General features: G+C 39.3%; 1 protein-coding gene across 3 annotated transcripts in view; it reads right to left on the reverse strand.

Moving 5' to 3' along the window:
* The window catches only part of LOC123957180 (ras-related protein Rab-26-like), a 78,703-nt gene that overhangs the window by 4,722 nt on the left and 57,473 nt on the right, over positions 1–16,508 (reverse strand). For all 3 annotated transcript variants that reach the window (XM_046029793.1, XM_046029805.1, XM_046029800.1), the window contains 2 exons: positions 1,927–1,992; positions 541–597 (listed from right to left, as the gene is read on the reverse strand). In XM_046029793.1, coding sequence (XP_045885749.1) covers positions 541–597; positions 1,927–1,992 — 123 coding nt within the window. The remainder of the gene's footprint in view (positions 1–540; positions 598–1,926; positions 1,993–16,508) is intronic.

A 16,508-nucleotide genomic window follows, 5' to 3' on the forward strand; every position in this document is an offset into this window, starting at 1 on the left:
GAACTTTGACAGGCGTATTCCCACCATAGACTGTATATAAAAAGATTCCCACAGTCTGCTCGATTCAGTGTAGTTTTTTTGTTCCCCTTGCTTGGGCCCCTAGTACGCATGGGCCCCTGGTCCCTTGCCCAGAATGCCCATTGGATAATCCGGCCCAGCATCTGAGGTGTCTGCGTTTCTTTCTTTGATCTTTTGTTTTGCAGGCGGTACATTTTCCTCACAGAGCAGAAAGAAATCAATGAAATAAAGAGCAAGAGTGAAAAATACAACTGATCTCTAGATAATCCCACCTTTCTGTAATATTCATAATCTTCTCATCTGCTGTAGAAATCCAATCAGTCATACAAATACCTTTGGAAAATTAGATGAAAGGAGAAATCGCTGCCTTCATTGGTCACATACAAGGCTTGATTTCACTAGAATTAAAAGGTGTGTTGAAAACCCTCTGGTTATGTAGGGTGCAGCTTCTTGTTGAAGTGACTGTGACATCTGGACATTGAAAATTACATCCATTATTTTTGTGAATTCTCAGCAATTCACCTTTGCAAGCCTCTCGCCATCTTCTCTCTTCACCACCCTCTCATGAGTGGCATCGGCCTGGGGAGACAGGGAAAGCAAGGTCACACATGCAAGCATCATGGATCAACATCAGGGCTAACCCCCCCCCCCCACACACACACACAAAATCCAGCCATGGAGATCTGCTCACATATTTGTCCACAGTTTACTTAAAAGCCTTTCTTGGTGTTCAGGCCTGATGGCAGCTAATGAGTCAAGATTGACTCTCAGGGTGCTAATTAAGGGACGATATGGAGTATGGGGGGACTGAAACTAGACAGAGCTCCAAGGCAGAGACATCTGTTCTGTGTTCTGAGGGAGGAATGTGAATGGCAGTTATAGAAAAAATGTGTAACACTGATATTTGCAAATTAGCAGGTATTAGCAGAGATATTGTCAGATGTGTGCTTGAAATAAACAAGACTAATTGTGCATTTAGAAATATAATCAGGCAAATAGAACCAATGATGGACTCGCTTCTAGTCCATTTGGTTCCTTTTTTAAATGTGCTATACATATACTGTGTTTGACTCTGTCAATTTGTTTATTGGAGCTGTGTAGCATTGCTGATGCCAGTAAAAACACATGAGCTTTGGTCCATAAACCGAAACTCCATTTTGTTCAATACCAAACATAAGGCTGTGTTATTCTATACTTTTGTTGTTGTCAACAAATCCCATCCCACAATCCCAAAGACAAAAATCAACAGAGTGTCAGTCTGTCTCTAAATACTTTCTGACTTCCCTGCCCTGTCTGTGGCACTGTGGCCCATTGTATCCTACTGAAGAAATAATTCACTTTCATCAAAAAAAGGCAAAATAATAGTGTATTTGTTGGCCATGGATCAACACACTTTTGGCGCTCTAGTGAGTATTTGGGGGACCAGGACTGTGAAATACAGGGCCCACGTTCACCGTAAAGAAGGAACATGTCACCAAGTGCAACAGTGTGACACACTTATGTGGATGGAGCTCCCATAGCACAGCGGAATAAGTTATTTTAGGCTACATTTTGGTAGGATAATTTCATTGTTGTTTTTCATCATTTCGTAGGACCTGTTAGCAAATTAATACATATTTTTGCCCGAAATATCCCAAAAATTCTTCACTGTTCCCAAGCTGCCATACCAGAACTCCAGAAAATTAGAACTTTTTTATTTAGGTCAGGAAATATCTCAAAGAATATGTAAACTAAGAATTACACAAAGTATTAAATGCCCATTTTCTAGACAAATTTCAGTTGGTACCAAAAATAATAATTATAGTTTGATAAGTTTGATACATAGCCCTAGTATGCATGTATCTCAAGTATTTATTTTTTCCACTGTGTCTCTACCTACAGTCACAATTATTTCCAATAATGCCTTGCCTTGTTCCCAAGCAGCATGAGCACCACGTCCTGTTGGGCGTACTCGTGGATCTCAGTCAGCCATGCCTGGTAACAATAAAGGATAAAAAGACAAGAGAGGGAGGAGATAGATTAGCTGTTAGACACGCAGAAAGGCATTATGGGTGAGGAAATCTAAAAAAAGGAACAACCTGAAATAAGAGACACCAGAGAAAATGTGTAGTACACATAAAAAGGGAATCTTGTCTGGGACTTGACAAGGACAAGCCTGAGCATTAAATCTAATAACATGAATAAAGGGCAGGAGGAAAGTGGGAGCGACTACGGCATTTAGAAGATGAATATGGGTAAAAGGAAGAAAATAAATGTGCACAGACTAGACAGAGAAAAACTGAGGCAAGGACAAAGAGATAAAGGGGATAAAAGCAAGAAAGAGTATGTGAGAAAGAAATACTGACAGAGAGTGTTACTGTAACAAATCATCATCAGTTTAATCAACTGTCTGCTCCATCCTGCTTTAACTACAGTATGCACACAAGGGAAAGATAAAGCTTTATGTGGGAACAAACAGCACTTCTGACTGTATGAGCCCCGACAGCACCTGAATCATCCATTCACTGTTGTGAGCATTTAATCAGATCAGACACCTGCAAACCCCTCCTGGTGAAATAATATCCCTTGCTTAATTGTAACCACGGTGAATAACTCCACATTGGATTTCTGACGGGCTGGTAATCAATCCGCCTGTTCTTTAGTGGTCCTTCTCTAGAGCTGTTTCCCCTCTGAAAGCTCCTCTATAATAATTATGCTGAAGACTCTGTGGGATTTCACCGGGGTCACCTCTAGGTAAAGGTCATGTTAAATAACAGGAGATGAGATAAGCAGTGGGTTGACACTGCTGCCTGTGAATATCAGAGCAGATTACATGTGGTTAAGAAAGACTATATGCATGTGTCAATTTAGTATAATATACTTTAGTATAAACAGAAGGAACTGGATGTTAATATGAAATTGTCTTATTATGATAACCCAGGTCAAAATGTTAAAATTATCTTGATTAAATACTGAAATGAGATGGGCATTTTAAGCTAAGCTAGGCAATGCACAGAGATGACAATGATGTTGGTCGGCCACTTTGGTCCAGACTAAAATATCTCAACAAATTTTGGATGGATGAAAACTTTGTCCAGAAAGTCATGGTCTGCAGAGGATGAATCCCATTGATTTTGTTGATCCCTTGATTTTACATCAAAACACACCCATCACCCTCAACTGTACTTTCCGTTTTGCACTAATTAGCAAATGTTACGTGATTCCATGCTTAACAAAAATGGTGAACATGGTAAACATTTAGCTGCTAAACATGAGCATCTTAGCATATGCCAATATCATATGTCGCTGTGAGTGTGTTCAGCTCAAAGATCTGCTGTGCCTAAATACTGGCTCACAAAGCCTGTAGATTGTTGTTTAAGGTGAATTAAAATTTAGTGCTGAAATGATTAGTTGATTAATCAATTAGTTATTTAGCTGATCAGCAAAAAAAAGATGAGCAACAAATTTAACAGCAAAATACAAAAAAATGTTAGAATATCAATTTTATTTTCAAAACCACACATTCCATTGTCCTTTTTGCTGTCTGCAGCATTTCACACAAAGCCACCAAGAACTAATTCACACAATCTTTAAAACTTACTTTCAGCCTATCTTAATCTTCAGCTATAGTCAAACCACCCCACATACAAACTCTGGAGCTCCGAGCCTTCACCCAGTCAACTCCCACATCCAACAGAATGATGCATGGCCCTGCATGACCATGCTCAAACACGCATGTGCTTATAAATGAAAGATCTGCATTTCACTCAGCTCATCATACTGCAAAACTCATGCAGGAAGTCACTCTCTTTCATAAAGGATGTTGAAAGGCTTATTGTGAATTGATTCTACAATGGCCTTGGATTCTGACTTTTTTTGTGTTGGATTAACATGAAGCCAAATGTATCAGGATCCCTCTCTATAAAAACATTTAATTGTGACTTTATCTGAACAGTGTTTAAAGGAAAAAGGAAACTACAGACCACAGACAGAAGAAGATAAACAGAGGGAAACTTTTAAACTGCTATGATCTGATTTGATCATTTTGTATTACATTTAACTAAACTATTGTTTTTGTGTATGAGCAAGTAAACTAGTAGTAGAGTAGCTATTATTAGCTCGTTTTATATTGGAGCTATTTTAAACTATTCTGCCAACACCTTTTGTTCCCCTGTACTTTTGTCATTTAACCAACCCTCTAGCTTATTGTGTTGCCTTGAAATCATTGCTGAATCACATTTGCAATTTGATGTGCTCTGGATTTAATGAGGTCAGAGAGGTTTGGTGATTTGAGAAACCAAGCTCAAAGGCTCAAGGGTTCTTTAATAAGGCAGTGAGCTCCACCTGTGGGGAGAGGAGGACTGATTTTAGAGGGCCATTTAAAGACATTGTAGCTGAAAAAATTCGGGTCGGTTTGAATTTGCATCACCAGTGCTCTTCAACATAGTGCGGGAAGGGGTGAAATGTTACTGAGGAACATTTAACATGTGAATAATTACCTGCTTCATGCATAATTCTACTTTCAAGGTTTCCCATCACTCACGTGTCACTTTTTGCTTCTCTTTGAAAACAGCACATCTTTAAATATTATGTATCTTTTAAAAACAGTCCGTGTTTGTTAGAGGTAATCTGTATCAATCAAATAAACTAACATGCTTGTATGTTTGGCCTTTGTAAAAGAAGATTATTGTTTCTCTGTCCAACTTTGCAACTTTCATCCTCCTGCAACAAGTCTAAGCATCCTGCAGGATAACATTTGATGGATTGCCTCTGAGTGATTGTCTCCATATGCTGCGATTACCGCTGATGAACCATAGCTTGTAATTAGATCATTCAGCTGTTTATAGTACACCCTACCTCCCCCCACGGGTCACAGATACAATCATTGATTCCCGATGAGGTCACTTGTCAACACCGTCCTGGAGAAGTCTCCTCTTATCTTTTCATCGCAGCAGAGGAATAACATGCATTGTAGTCACTTGACTGTCAGCAAAAATTTATCAATACAGTGAATGTAATTGAGACATTGAATCACTGAGTGAGAGACATTAGGGGTGGGGGAAAAAATCGATACAGCATAGTATCGTGATATTTGCCATGGCAATACTGTATCGATACACGGATGCCAAGTATCGATATTTTATTATATAAATTGAAGATAGGATTTTTAACATTTTGGTACTAGAATAATAAAATCTATTGCTTTTTTAGTCCACTAGAAAGTAGTAACTTCTATTATTTGGCAGCTGAAACTCTGCTTTACTTACAAAGTTGTCTAATGTATATTAATCTGAACAAAACCCAAGTAGTTCTTGAACGGCTATGACGGCTAGCTAGCTTGCTAACAAAATGCAACGCGTAAATAAGATCCTCTAGAGCTTGGAAGAGATTATCCGTCCCACTATCGTGAATGTGATATCTCAGGAACGTTTTGAGGGAATTTGTTCAAATGTGGCACAAATGTCCACTTGGACTCAAAGATGAACTGATTAGAAGGTCAACTTCACTGTGACATCCTAATGTCATTTTCTGGCCACACCATAACTCAGGAACTCAGGAAGGGGCGATTGTGTCCACACTTCAGTTAGTCAGACAATGAACAGGTGATACTTGAGAGTGAAAGGTCATTGTGACCTCAAAATAGGGTTTTAGCCATCATTTAAGAATCAGTTAGGCAATTCCAGATTTCACACACATTGACTTGGATGGCACAATGGGTAAACAATAACTAGCACATTATGGGCTATCCTCCATCTTGTCCATTCTGCCTTTCACTTCATGCCTGATTCTGAATTCTGACTGCAACAATGTATTGGAGTGTGCCTAGTTAATCTGATCTTGTTAGTGAGTATTAAGACTCCATCTTTACTCAGTAAATGTGTACCTGTTTAGCCAATAAATCTATGATAATCCTTCATTAATCAGTTCAACAACAATAATCATTGTCAGCAGACATGGATGTAAACTGCAATTTGACCGGTGGAAGGGTACAACCGCGTGACGATAATTCTAGTTTATATAGGCTGGCAGTTTCCCCCTGCCTCCAGTGTTGGATCTAATAGGCTTAACATGACCTGGACCAATCACACAACTGAATGCACCCAGCCTAAATTGTTGGAATATTTCTATGTGCTCTTGGTGAAGTTACTGCAGACCAGAGCTGAACGTCTCTCTGACATATAGTCAGTGCATATCAAAGCTGTGAAGAATTACTAAAGCATTGCATCGAGCCCTGTAATAAAAACTGCTTTTGTGAAAGTTTTGCCCACCTCCATTTACATTCTTGATAATGGGCAGAATATTAGAAACACCACTGTTTCTTTTCATCGTTAACAAGTACAAAAGAAAAAAAATAAACTCATAAACAAGAACTAAAACAGCACAGACTAAACAAATGCACAGCATCGTCTGTGCAGTGTTCAAAACATGGTTCAAAAGTCTGTCAGCACAGCACCAGTCCTTGAAGGAGTCATCCAGTGACGTCATCCGAAGTCCTTGTGGTACGACGAAAGCAAAAAACAAATGCCCACTCCTTCCACCTGTAGCCTATGTTAAATAATTAAACATGAGATGTACATCATATTCAATTCCTCAAAAGTATAGTGTCTGGCTCCTATGACATGATTTCTCCTTTAATAAAAGACAACAACTAATTCCATTCAAAGAAAATATGACCCAAACCCATATCCCCACCCTGTTATCACAGGGTTATTCCAAGGTTTATGGTTAAGGCTTATGTTGTGAAATCTTTAATACTCTTTAATAATTTGTGAAGTTTAGTTCAGACATTATTTTAGTGTTGTAAAATTTGATTAGTTAATCGTTTCATTTTGAACTTTTTTACTCCAAGTGTTAGTATGATATTGTGTCTGCCGTGACGCTAGGTGGCGTCGACACACCTGAGTGCATTCACAATCGTGAATCACTGCCCTCCAGTGGTCATAGTGTGAAACTGCAGATTAAATTTGTAACTAAAAACAGAATAATGTTAGTATAAGCGTTATTAGTATCAATATGTGCAACTCATTATTAGCGTAATTATTTAAAATACAACAGCAGCAGTAGTTTTCAGGTAGCGAGACCAACTACTCCAGATGTTCATACCAGCATCCAGGCAGACAAGCTACTGAATACTTAAAAAGGAAATAGGTGAATTAAATAAATCTATTTATATGTCTTTCTATTTAGAACAACAGGGCTTCAAGCAGATAAATACCAGGCTGCAAATAAGTCTAATGTCCTCAGTGGCCATGGCTGAAGGAACTGGGCTGGGTTCATATTTTATTCAGGACTAACACCAGGATCTCTGGCCAAATGCTAAGGGAGCCAAATGTCAATGACAATGTGGACGGTGGCAGGGGCGGTAATAAATGTTTGTGCTCCTTGCCTTGGCAATGGCAAGTCCCCAAATGGTTTTGGGAAATCAAATGCAGCTAGAAGTTTGTTTTGTTTATACAGGCCAAAAACCTTTAACAAACCCAGTGGAGTTCAGCTGCTCGATTCCTATTTTTTGTACACCCCATATGATTTCTGTTGTCAGTAGTCTAGAGCTCTGATTAATTAAAATGTCAGTTTGAAAGTTTGTACAAAGTTTCCAAGGAGTCAGTCAATATGAACAAAATCAGAAGTAATAAGTTGCTATTTGCTCTAATATATTGCATTTCATGAAACTAAAATGCCAAACGCACTTCAGAAACTCACGCTGCCCGCTCAACTGCGATAACCATGGCAAAGAGACTGGTGTGACAGAGGGAGAGACAGAGGCAGAGATTTGACAAAGAGACAGAGAGGGTGCCAAAAGGCAGCAAGATGGAAAGACAGACAGTGACCGTGAAAGACAAGAAACAGACCAAAGAATCTGCATCAGAGAGGAAGGAAGATAAAAGCCAGGCAGACAGCTGCTGGCGTCGTCAGCTCTGCGTCGTGACACTGGCGAGACAAGTTGTCACTGGCGGAGGTATGTGAGGGTACTTCTGATGTAGCCTTGTCTCAGTTTTCCTTTTGTTGTCACTGAGATGAAAAAGCAGGGCTGTGACCTACTCCAGGATACCTAGACTAGTTAGGTCAGGTCATCGTGTTTACTGACTCTTCAGATTTAACTGGATTTAAATCAAAATGTTGCATTTTACAATTTTGGCTTGTGTTAAAAGAATGGTTTGTAGAAAAAGATGTTTCCTGTGTATCTAAACTCAGGTTTTGTATCTGTACCAGCTTTGAAAAAAACAAACAAAAAAACAAATGTTACCCAGCCCCAGTATTAAGTTGCCATATTTCCCTCAAAAATATGAAAAAATATCTATCTTTCAATCATCGGAAAACCCGAATGATTTGTCCTTGAATTCCCCAGTTTTCTAGTCACAGACACATTCAGTACACATTCCTTATACTATACACAGAATCACTTTGCATCCTATTAAAACTCAGTTCGTACTTCGTTGAGTACAATAGCGTAACTTAAATTCTTTCCACGTCTCGCAGTTTTCCCTGTGTCGCAGTTTTCCCTGTGTTGCACTTTTGTCTAATAAGATTTATTAGACATGGGTGACAATGCTATTCTTGCCAAGCTTTGATCAGAGTATTACACCAGCAGAAAGAGTGGAGAAGTCTGCTACCAACAACAGGCAGAGTCAGACTGAGCCAACCCAGAGGAGCGCAGGAAGAAAGTAGGTCTTCTCCCCTGAGACGAGGTTTAAGCTCCGCATGGCAGCTGAGCTAAACGGAGTGACACTGTCACTGACTCACTCGGGGCTGTGTGTATTTCATTCAGGTACCAGAAACAAATCAATGGCTATATTTGATTTAGTCAAAATCAGGGTTTTAAAAAAATCTGTTTGTTGCTGTTGCGCGTTGTCATGCTTAATGCAGAATATATAGCTACAGACAATATCTCTAATAAAAGAAACATCAGTAATCAGATTCCTTCTGTGTTATAAAACTTCACATCACACACACACAAAAAAGGTTAACAGTGAAATCAACAGCCATGTAAGCTGTTTTCTGTGGCCTGACAGGGAAGAGAAAAGCTTTTATGTTCATAAAAGAGCAGCTGACACGTCTATCTGCCAGCAAACATGGATGTGAGACATGTCTGGATGATTGATGTGCTTTGAAAAGCTGCAGTCATAGAGGGAGTGTGAGCATGAGCGAGAGTGAGACGTGGATAGAGGAACTATCCTCACTTCTCTCGGTGCTCTCCACCAATTAGTGTTTGTGCTGTAGAAGCTGAACATAAGCGCTGACCCTAAACCCTTGCGTCTTTTTTAGTCAGTGATGCGTTTACACAGTTGAAAACAGTTATCTAAACCTGATATAAGGCTTTACATGTGGATTCTTAGCTAAGCGAAAAGAGTCTGTTGTCACAAGTGTGTGTTAAGTGAGCTTCTCGCTTTACATTAAACCAACAGTGTGGCTGGAAAGACTTGTAACTAAAGGTATATATTTTAAATTTTATCATCATGATTAGCAAAAAGAACATTCTGATAAAAGAGATGAAAAGAGAGGAAAGTGAAGAAAATGACTGCTTCAAGGAAAACTTCCCCTATTTCGTCGTCTATTAAAAGTCCCTTCTTTACAGATGTTAATGTGATTGAGCTTGGCCCTCTGAGTAAAACTGCACAAAGAAAGAAAGAAAAGTACACATTGCCAAAGGAGGAAAATATTACCGAATGAGTTGAGGATTAAACAAGGTCAACTCACAGCATTTGCAGATGATGGTCTAAAAGGTAAAAGAAAATATTTCAACTATGACTGGATTTTGCTCTGAAACTCCAAGTAAGCATATGAACATATGTGACCCTTCTTTTTCAAGTTAACAAACTGTTATTTAACCAGCCATAAGCAAGGTAAAATTTAAGTGTTTCTTAATAAACGCTGGTGTAAGCGTCGTTCCATGCATTCTTTTCTTATTCACACAGCTAAGAATGTATACACTTGTATTTTAGAGAATCTTTTCCTTTCAGTGCCTGCATTTGTGCATACATTAAAAATGTATTCTGCACTTAACAGCTACCCTGATTTTTTCCTTTGTGTTACTACTGAGCTGGTTGGGAAGCCTACTTTGTCACTGTGTCTTGGTGGATATTAGAAAATGAAATTCAGCTGTCTATTGTAACGTACTTAATTGATTTAATATGTAAATTTAGCATGAGGTGTTTTTTGATTCAGCAACAACACTTTACCTCATTTGTCACAAGATCTTCATAGCTCAAAATGATGATGTCCAAACAATGTGACAGTGAGAAAAGCAGAGGTGAAATACCAATTTTGTGCAAGTGGATTTCTGTTTGCCCAAATTATGAATATAAAAGAGGAAATCAATAATTTAAGGTTTTCAATATGCTGTGAAGGGAAAGAATGGAGTGGGGAAAATGTCAAGTGCCATCAGAATGGAGATTCAGTGAGAGCAGGCTGAGAGGTCTCAAAGCTTCAGAGACAAAGAGCAGAAGTCATTAACCTGCAAATGTGTGACTTTGCTAGATTTTCATTAAAATGAATTGACCCACATACCATCTAACCTCATGGCAAGAATGTAGATGCAGAAGTTGTCTGACAGTTTTTGAGATTGAATGCACATACAGTCCTCATTATCATGATCTCTGTGACATCTGTGCCAGCTGTACTATGTGTCAGAGGGGGGTGTGGGGCTCTCTGCCATCCTGTCAATCAAACTGATATCTTGTCAGTCCTCATGTCAGTCCTTGTAAACACAGTTCCTCTCTTTAAAATATGCTTTTTTTGGTCTATAGCAGTGTCTATAAAACCCTCCATTCTGTTCATATCAACAGCTTTCATCGTCTCTACACAAATTTAAATTGATAGGTCTCAATAAAACAAACAAGTGTGGAAAAGCTCAGAAAGCATCTAAAGCCATATACAGAGTTTACTAACTTTGATACAGTCACACTGTGTGGGAGGTGGGTGACCTCTGCTGAGATACCTCTACTTTGATCCAGTGTTTCTTCCTCTGCTGTTACGAACTCAACAACATCTTAGACCAGTGCTAATATCTTGACATGCTGCAGGCTTATTAACACTACAGACAACAAATGGATTCTGGTACAAGTTGTGCTGCGCACACATACTGCAGGCAGTAGACACCAAACGTTTACAGCTCTTGTTCCGGTTCCGTCAAGGAAACCCTCAGGTACTTGATTTCAATATACTGTATATTATTTGGCTAAATCTCCATCTCCTTTTTGGAGAAGTTTAATAAAGCTGTTTTCCTTTCTCATTATCAACTCTCAGGACATTCATGTTTAGTGAGCAAACAAGTCAAAGTAAATGTGTGTGTAATTGCAATTAAACCTGCAAGAACAAATTTCTTTGGCCACTTGGGGTTGGCAGAAGCATGCTGTGAACATAACATTGATATGTATCATTACCTATTCATTGATATGGCAAACTTGTTAGCAAACAGTTGCTTATTTACACAGAAAAAATATCAAAAATATTGATAATACCAGCTTTAACCCTCTGTAGCACAGCCTTGCCCTCAGGCAACGGATGGTTTTCTTAGGCATCATATCCAGGATTTCAACCAATTAGACTTGTCAAAAAAGTATCAAAGAACAGTCCAATAGGTTGATGGGAATGTCATTAGTTTTGCGGATATTTGGTCATAAACCAAGGTATTGGACAAATTTAAATTTTGACCTGAAAAGTAAGAGGAAGTGATTACAGTTCCATCTTAAGGGGACCAAAGCAGTGGGTCCTACACTTCTATTAAAGCAACCTGATAGAAACCTCTCTGCTTGTTCAACGCCCACTCCTTCATGCCTGCAGTGTGCAAGGCAGGATTTCTGTTAAAAAAGTCTTAAAGCCCACGCTGAGATAGCCACTGATGACATTGCCATTACTATCTTTGTTACAATTAAATCTTCAATTGTGATGTTTACTCCTAAATAAAGGATACAGTACGTTCACCTCATTTTTTTACCCCCACATTTTCCCACTTCTCTTCAATGGTCATGCAGTTTTGGTTGTCACTGCAGGGGGTTTTGAGAGAGCAGCTGCTTAGACTTCTGCAAAACTTCAATACATTTATTTCTTTTGTGTTGGTTGAAAAATTACATTTTGAAAACTCACGAGCAACATGACATAATTACTCTGGATAATCAACAGACTTGCTGTGTTGGGTTGCTGTTATTCAACAACAAAAACAATTTTCTTTTGTCATCAAAATGAATGTATTTAGTGTTAATGTTCAGATTTCACATCATGTGTTCATGTAGAAGCCACCTACACTTCGTTTTAGAGGTCACCTACTATTCTGCTCATACATATAATTGAAATCCATTTTCACACTCCTTCTCTTTCAAATAAAAAGCTATAAGGTCCTTCTGTTGGGGTGATAAAAGGATTGCAGGACGGTGATAAAAAGCCAGAGAAACCACAACAAAAATAATGACGCCTCTGCATTTCTTCATGCTAGTTAGAGATAAAAACACTCCAAAAAGACAAAAGGGATAAAGAGTGACAGAAAAGCAGATAGTATTTGTCTATGTGCTGGATTTTTTGCAAGTGTTTATATGAAAGATTAACAATATTTGTCTGTGACCAATTGTTCAACTTGTGACAAACAGCAAAAACATATCTCAGTGCAAACAAATACAGCTGGGAAGAGAAAGGGAGCAGTAATATCTGCAAACAGAGGGAAACAAGAAGGTTTACACTACTGGGTTCTCAAGGGATCACATATTTTGAATGTCAATAGTTGCTTTGACTAAAAATGATATCTGATCTGTTAGATCTGTATCACATTAGAATAGTTATTGGGAACACTGACAACAAAAAAGTGACTTAGCGTATATCCCCCCAGAGGTTCTGGGAAACTTTTCAAAAAACTATTTTCTTGGCTGTCAGACAGACCATCCAAAAATCTTTCTTGTTTATTTGCTTCAGAACAACTTTTTTATGCAGCATACTATATTTCTTTTTATGGACCATAGATCCAAAGCTCTGTACCCACCCTATCTCCATTTTTCTTCACACTGGCCTCATAAATGGATTCCAACCTGTCAAGCCTTGAATGTTTCTTCTTTTCATACACCAAAAACGCCGTCAGTTCATGAAAATATTTTAGGGTAATGGGAGTGCACACAATAGAGCCAAAACATGCATGTCCATCTTGGATAGATACTCTTTAATATAATTCAGTTGTAGACTTGAGTTTCAAAAAGCTGATGAGGCAGTTGAGCGTTTCAATTTATGACAGAAATGTATTTGATTGTTCTAAATAGTTCATGGTGCTTTTTGATGCTGAAAGAAGAGATAGGAAAGAGAGAGCCGGCAAATCATATTTTCGCTCTGCGAGTGTCTGAACAGCTTTGACCTTTGCCAGCCCCCTCACAGGTAAAGAGCTTCCTTCTGCAGATTTGCAACAAACTCAGAGGAACATAAAAGGCACTTTACTGGTGAGCAGGAGGAAAAGAGGTGTTATGTAACAAAGAGCACCGAGATGATGGAGAAGAGATGGCCATCCTTTTTTTCAAACTCTGCCCAACAAAGAGGAGACTTTTTTGAGCTTTCAACGTGCAACAAGAGCGAGGACGAGATTAACCCCCCCTCCATTCTGAAGTTACATCCATAGAACTTAAAGACACCTCTGACATGAATCCATCCATGAAGACATTTCAGTTATTGTTATTCCTTCTGGGAAATATAGCTACAACTAGCTACAACAAAAAGAAGGCAGCTTATAGGACATCATCATTCAATCTTGCTTTGTTTGAGTGTGTGTTTGCGTGCACATAAGCGTCCCATCTGTTTTGTCATTTTGCAGCTGACATTAAAGTAAATGGAAATGTCCACAGAAAGCAGCTGAACACCAGCGGATCATTTCCCCAGTCCCCGACACTATGCCTCTGAGGAGCTACGCTCCATTGGCTGAATCATATACAACTACAGTCAAGGACAGGCAATGATTTGAAGCAATGGAGCCACAATACTTCTAATGTTCCATGCAGGAGCTCAGGTTACAGGTGATGTGCGAGTGACAAGGTAATGAATAAGGGTTAAGTGCATGTCGTGCCCTCACTAACTTGTATAGAACCTGATGGTGCAGAATAATCCCAGATGTGTTTCTTCATACAAACACTTGCCTGAAATGATTCACTTCTAAAATGCCAGAGTGTCCACTGATTATAAATGAATGGTATTTGAATTCATATCACTGCATTATTTACTGACAGTTTCTCTCATCACCATCTGGTGCGGTGGTGCTATGACATTTAACTAACAGCTATGTGGTAGGCAGGCGGCCATTTCATTTGAAGCCAGACCATGCCCTGGGGACAGACAGAGGGAGATGAATGAAGACAAACAGATGAAGGTTTTATCTCATCTCACTTTCATTGGGTTTCTACAACACATACACGTAAGCATGATCAAGGATTCGGACACCAACACACACGCACACACACACGCACACAAATTAAGAGCACGTGCAGCACAAAGTAATGCATCATCTGATTAATTCCAATCCAGTATTGACACAATCAATATGAAACAGAGGGGTTGTGTCTTATGAGACTGTTTCACTTGGATCATTGCCTGAGCGCTGATAAATTCTAATGATATGAGAACGCTGTAGAGATGTTTTTTCGATTTGTGTGCAATCCAAACTACAGTGCAGCTCAAACTACAATACAGCAAGACTGGAGCTGGCGTCTTGCTCAACGACAAATCAGCAGACCAGCGAGTCCTTGTCATTGTCATATGACCCATATGAATGATTTTTTGACCTGACGCCCCTATTGACATGACATTGTTTGTCAGAGCCTTCTAAAATGATTACAAAAATGATCCATAGGACAGTTTTCTGAACTGCCAGCACCACGGTTAAAGTGCTCAAATCATCATTACCCAACTCTGTAGTATCCCTTCAGCCCTATGGAGTCTTTCAGCTCACTGTTTTGATTCAGTCTCACAGCATCGCTTTGTGTTAACAACTTGTTGCACTGCCCAAAAGTGGCCAAAATGCAAGTTTAAGGTTTGGTTAGGTTCGGGCACAAAATCTACTTGGTTTACGTTAGATTGTCATCATAGCAAACAGTGACGTTCCGTGTCAACGTCACATGCTTTACCAACCCATCTGCACTGACCTCTCCCGTTTTTACAGCGGTCCAACAATGTTAAGCTACTTCCACCTTTGCTTTTGACAGGCTAATGTAGGTCTTTTTTGCCTACCAATGCTGAATTTTTTTCTGGCGAGGACAGTCTCTTGCCAACATCACAGCTTCCAATCCAGATCCTAAAGCTGACAGGCAAGGTCTCTCTCTTATTAGCAGAGCAGTCCACTGCCCCTTCTAAATGGTGCGTTTCAGGAAACACACAGAGAGCAATGAATCGTTCTGGTTTGACAATATTTCTGATTCCCATCAACGGCAAACAATTCTAGCTTTGAATGATGGCACCACAGGAGCCAGGCTGCTTTTTAACAGAGAGACCCAGACAAAAGATTTGCAGCAAAGGCCTAAACGGGCTCTTCTAGTCTCCCTGAAGCACTACTTCTGACAAGAAAACATTCTTCACATTACTAAATAGCTTGTGTATTTTTCCTACAAGGGCTTACAACAACAAACACTTGCCACTGTGTATAACAAACAAAAGATTCATAGTATTCATAGTGCTGACCATAACAGACTACATGAAACACCTGAGTAACTCAGTCTCTGATGTAAGCTGGAGCTTGAAATGCAGCTACACAAACAAGAACAAACCTAATACTCATCTGTATATTTAAAGAAATTACACGTTTATCATCAAACCTCTACACAATTATATTCAAATGACAGCAGCTGATATCTCAGATGTAGCATGTCAGATTCTTTTGACTGAGTCTCTTCTTGCCTTAAGTGTTAAGTCTTTCTCCCCCAGATGACGGACAGCTCATATTACGTTAATGCTTTGCTTTCCTAAATGTCTCCTAGCTGGGGAGACAATATTACAACGCAGAGCAGAGCGGCTCTGAGGGCGGAGGAGGAGAGAACGATTTTCCCCTCTCATTTCTCCCTCTACTTCAGAGTGGCATTCATCACCATTAGCGTTCATTAACATGAGTTAGTGCTTGTTAGTCAGCGGTGTGCCAGCAGGCATCTATAGCTTGCCACCACCATATCTCCTCGCTGTAATAGACATTGACTGGATGTGAGACAGAAGGAGGGATGAAGAGATGAGAAAGGGAGGAGGGAAGGCTAAGCTGGGCAGGGAAGGACTTTTCAATGTGTGTCTCCTAAGATTACCCAAAATGTATCTTTGTGAGACTGAAAGTAAGCCTGCATGCACAAGACCAGGACCCTGAAACTGACGAAGCTAAAAGGAATTCAGCCATTGTTACATTTTATTATTTACACTACACTTTTCAATAACTTTTTGCTTATCTTTTACTGAACAAGGTCAGCAATGTCAGTATAGCTAAATTTATTGGATTATAACGGTTAGAGAGCTACACTGAATATTATAAAAGACATAGACAAGTCAGTATAACAGTTAGACCGTAGTAAGTAACGTTA

Source organism: Micropterus dolomieu, linkage group LG02 (assembly GCF_021292245.1).
Source record: "Micropterus dolomieu isolate WLL.071019.BEF.003 ecotype Adirondacks linkage group LG02, ASM2129224v1, whole genome shotgun sequence".
Lineage (NCBI taxonomy): Eukaryota > Metazoa > Chordata > Actinopteri > Centrarchiformes > Centrarchidae > Micropterus > Micropterus dolomieu.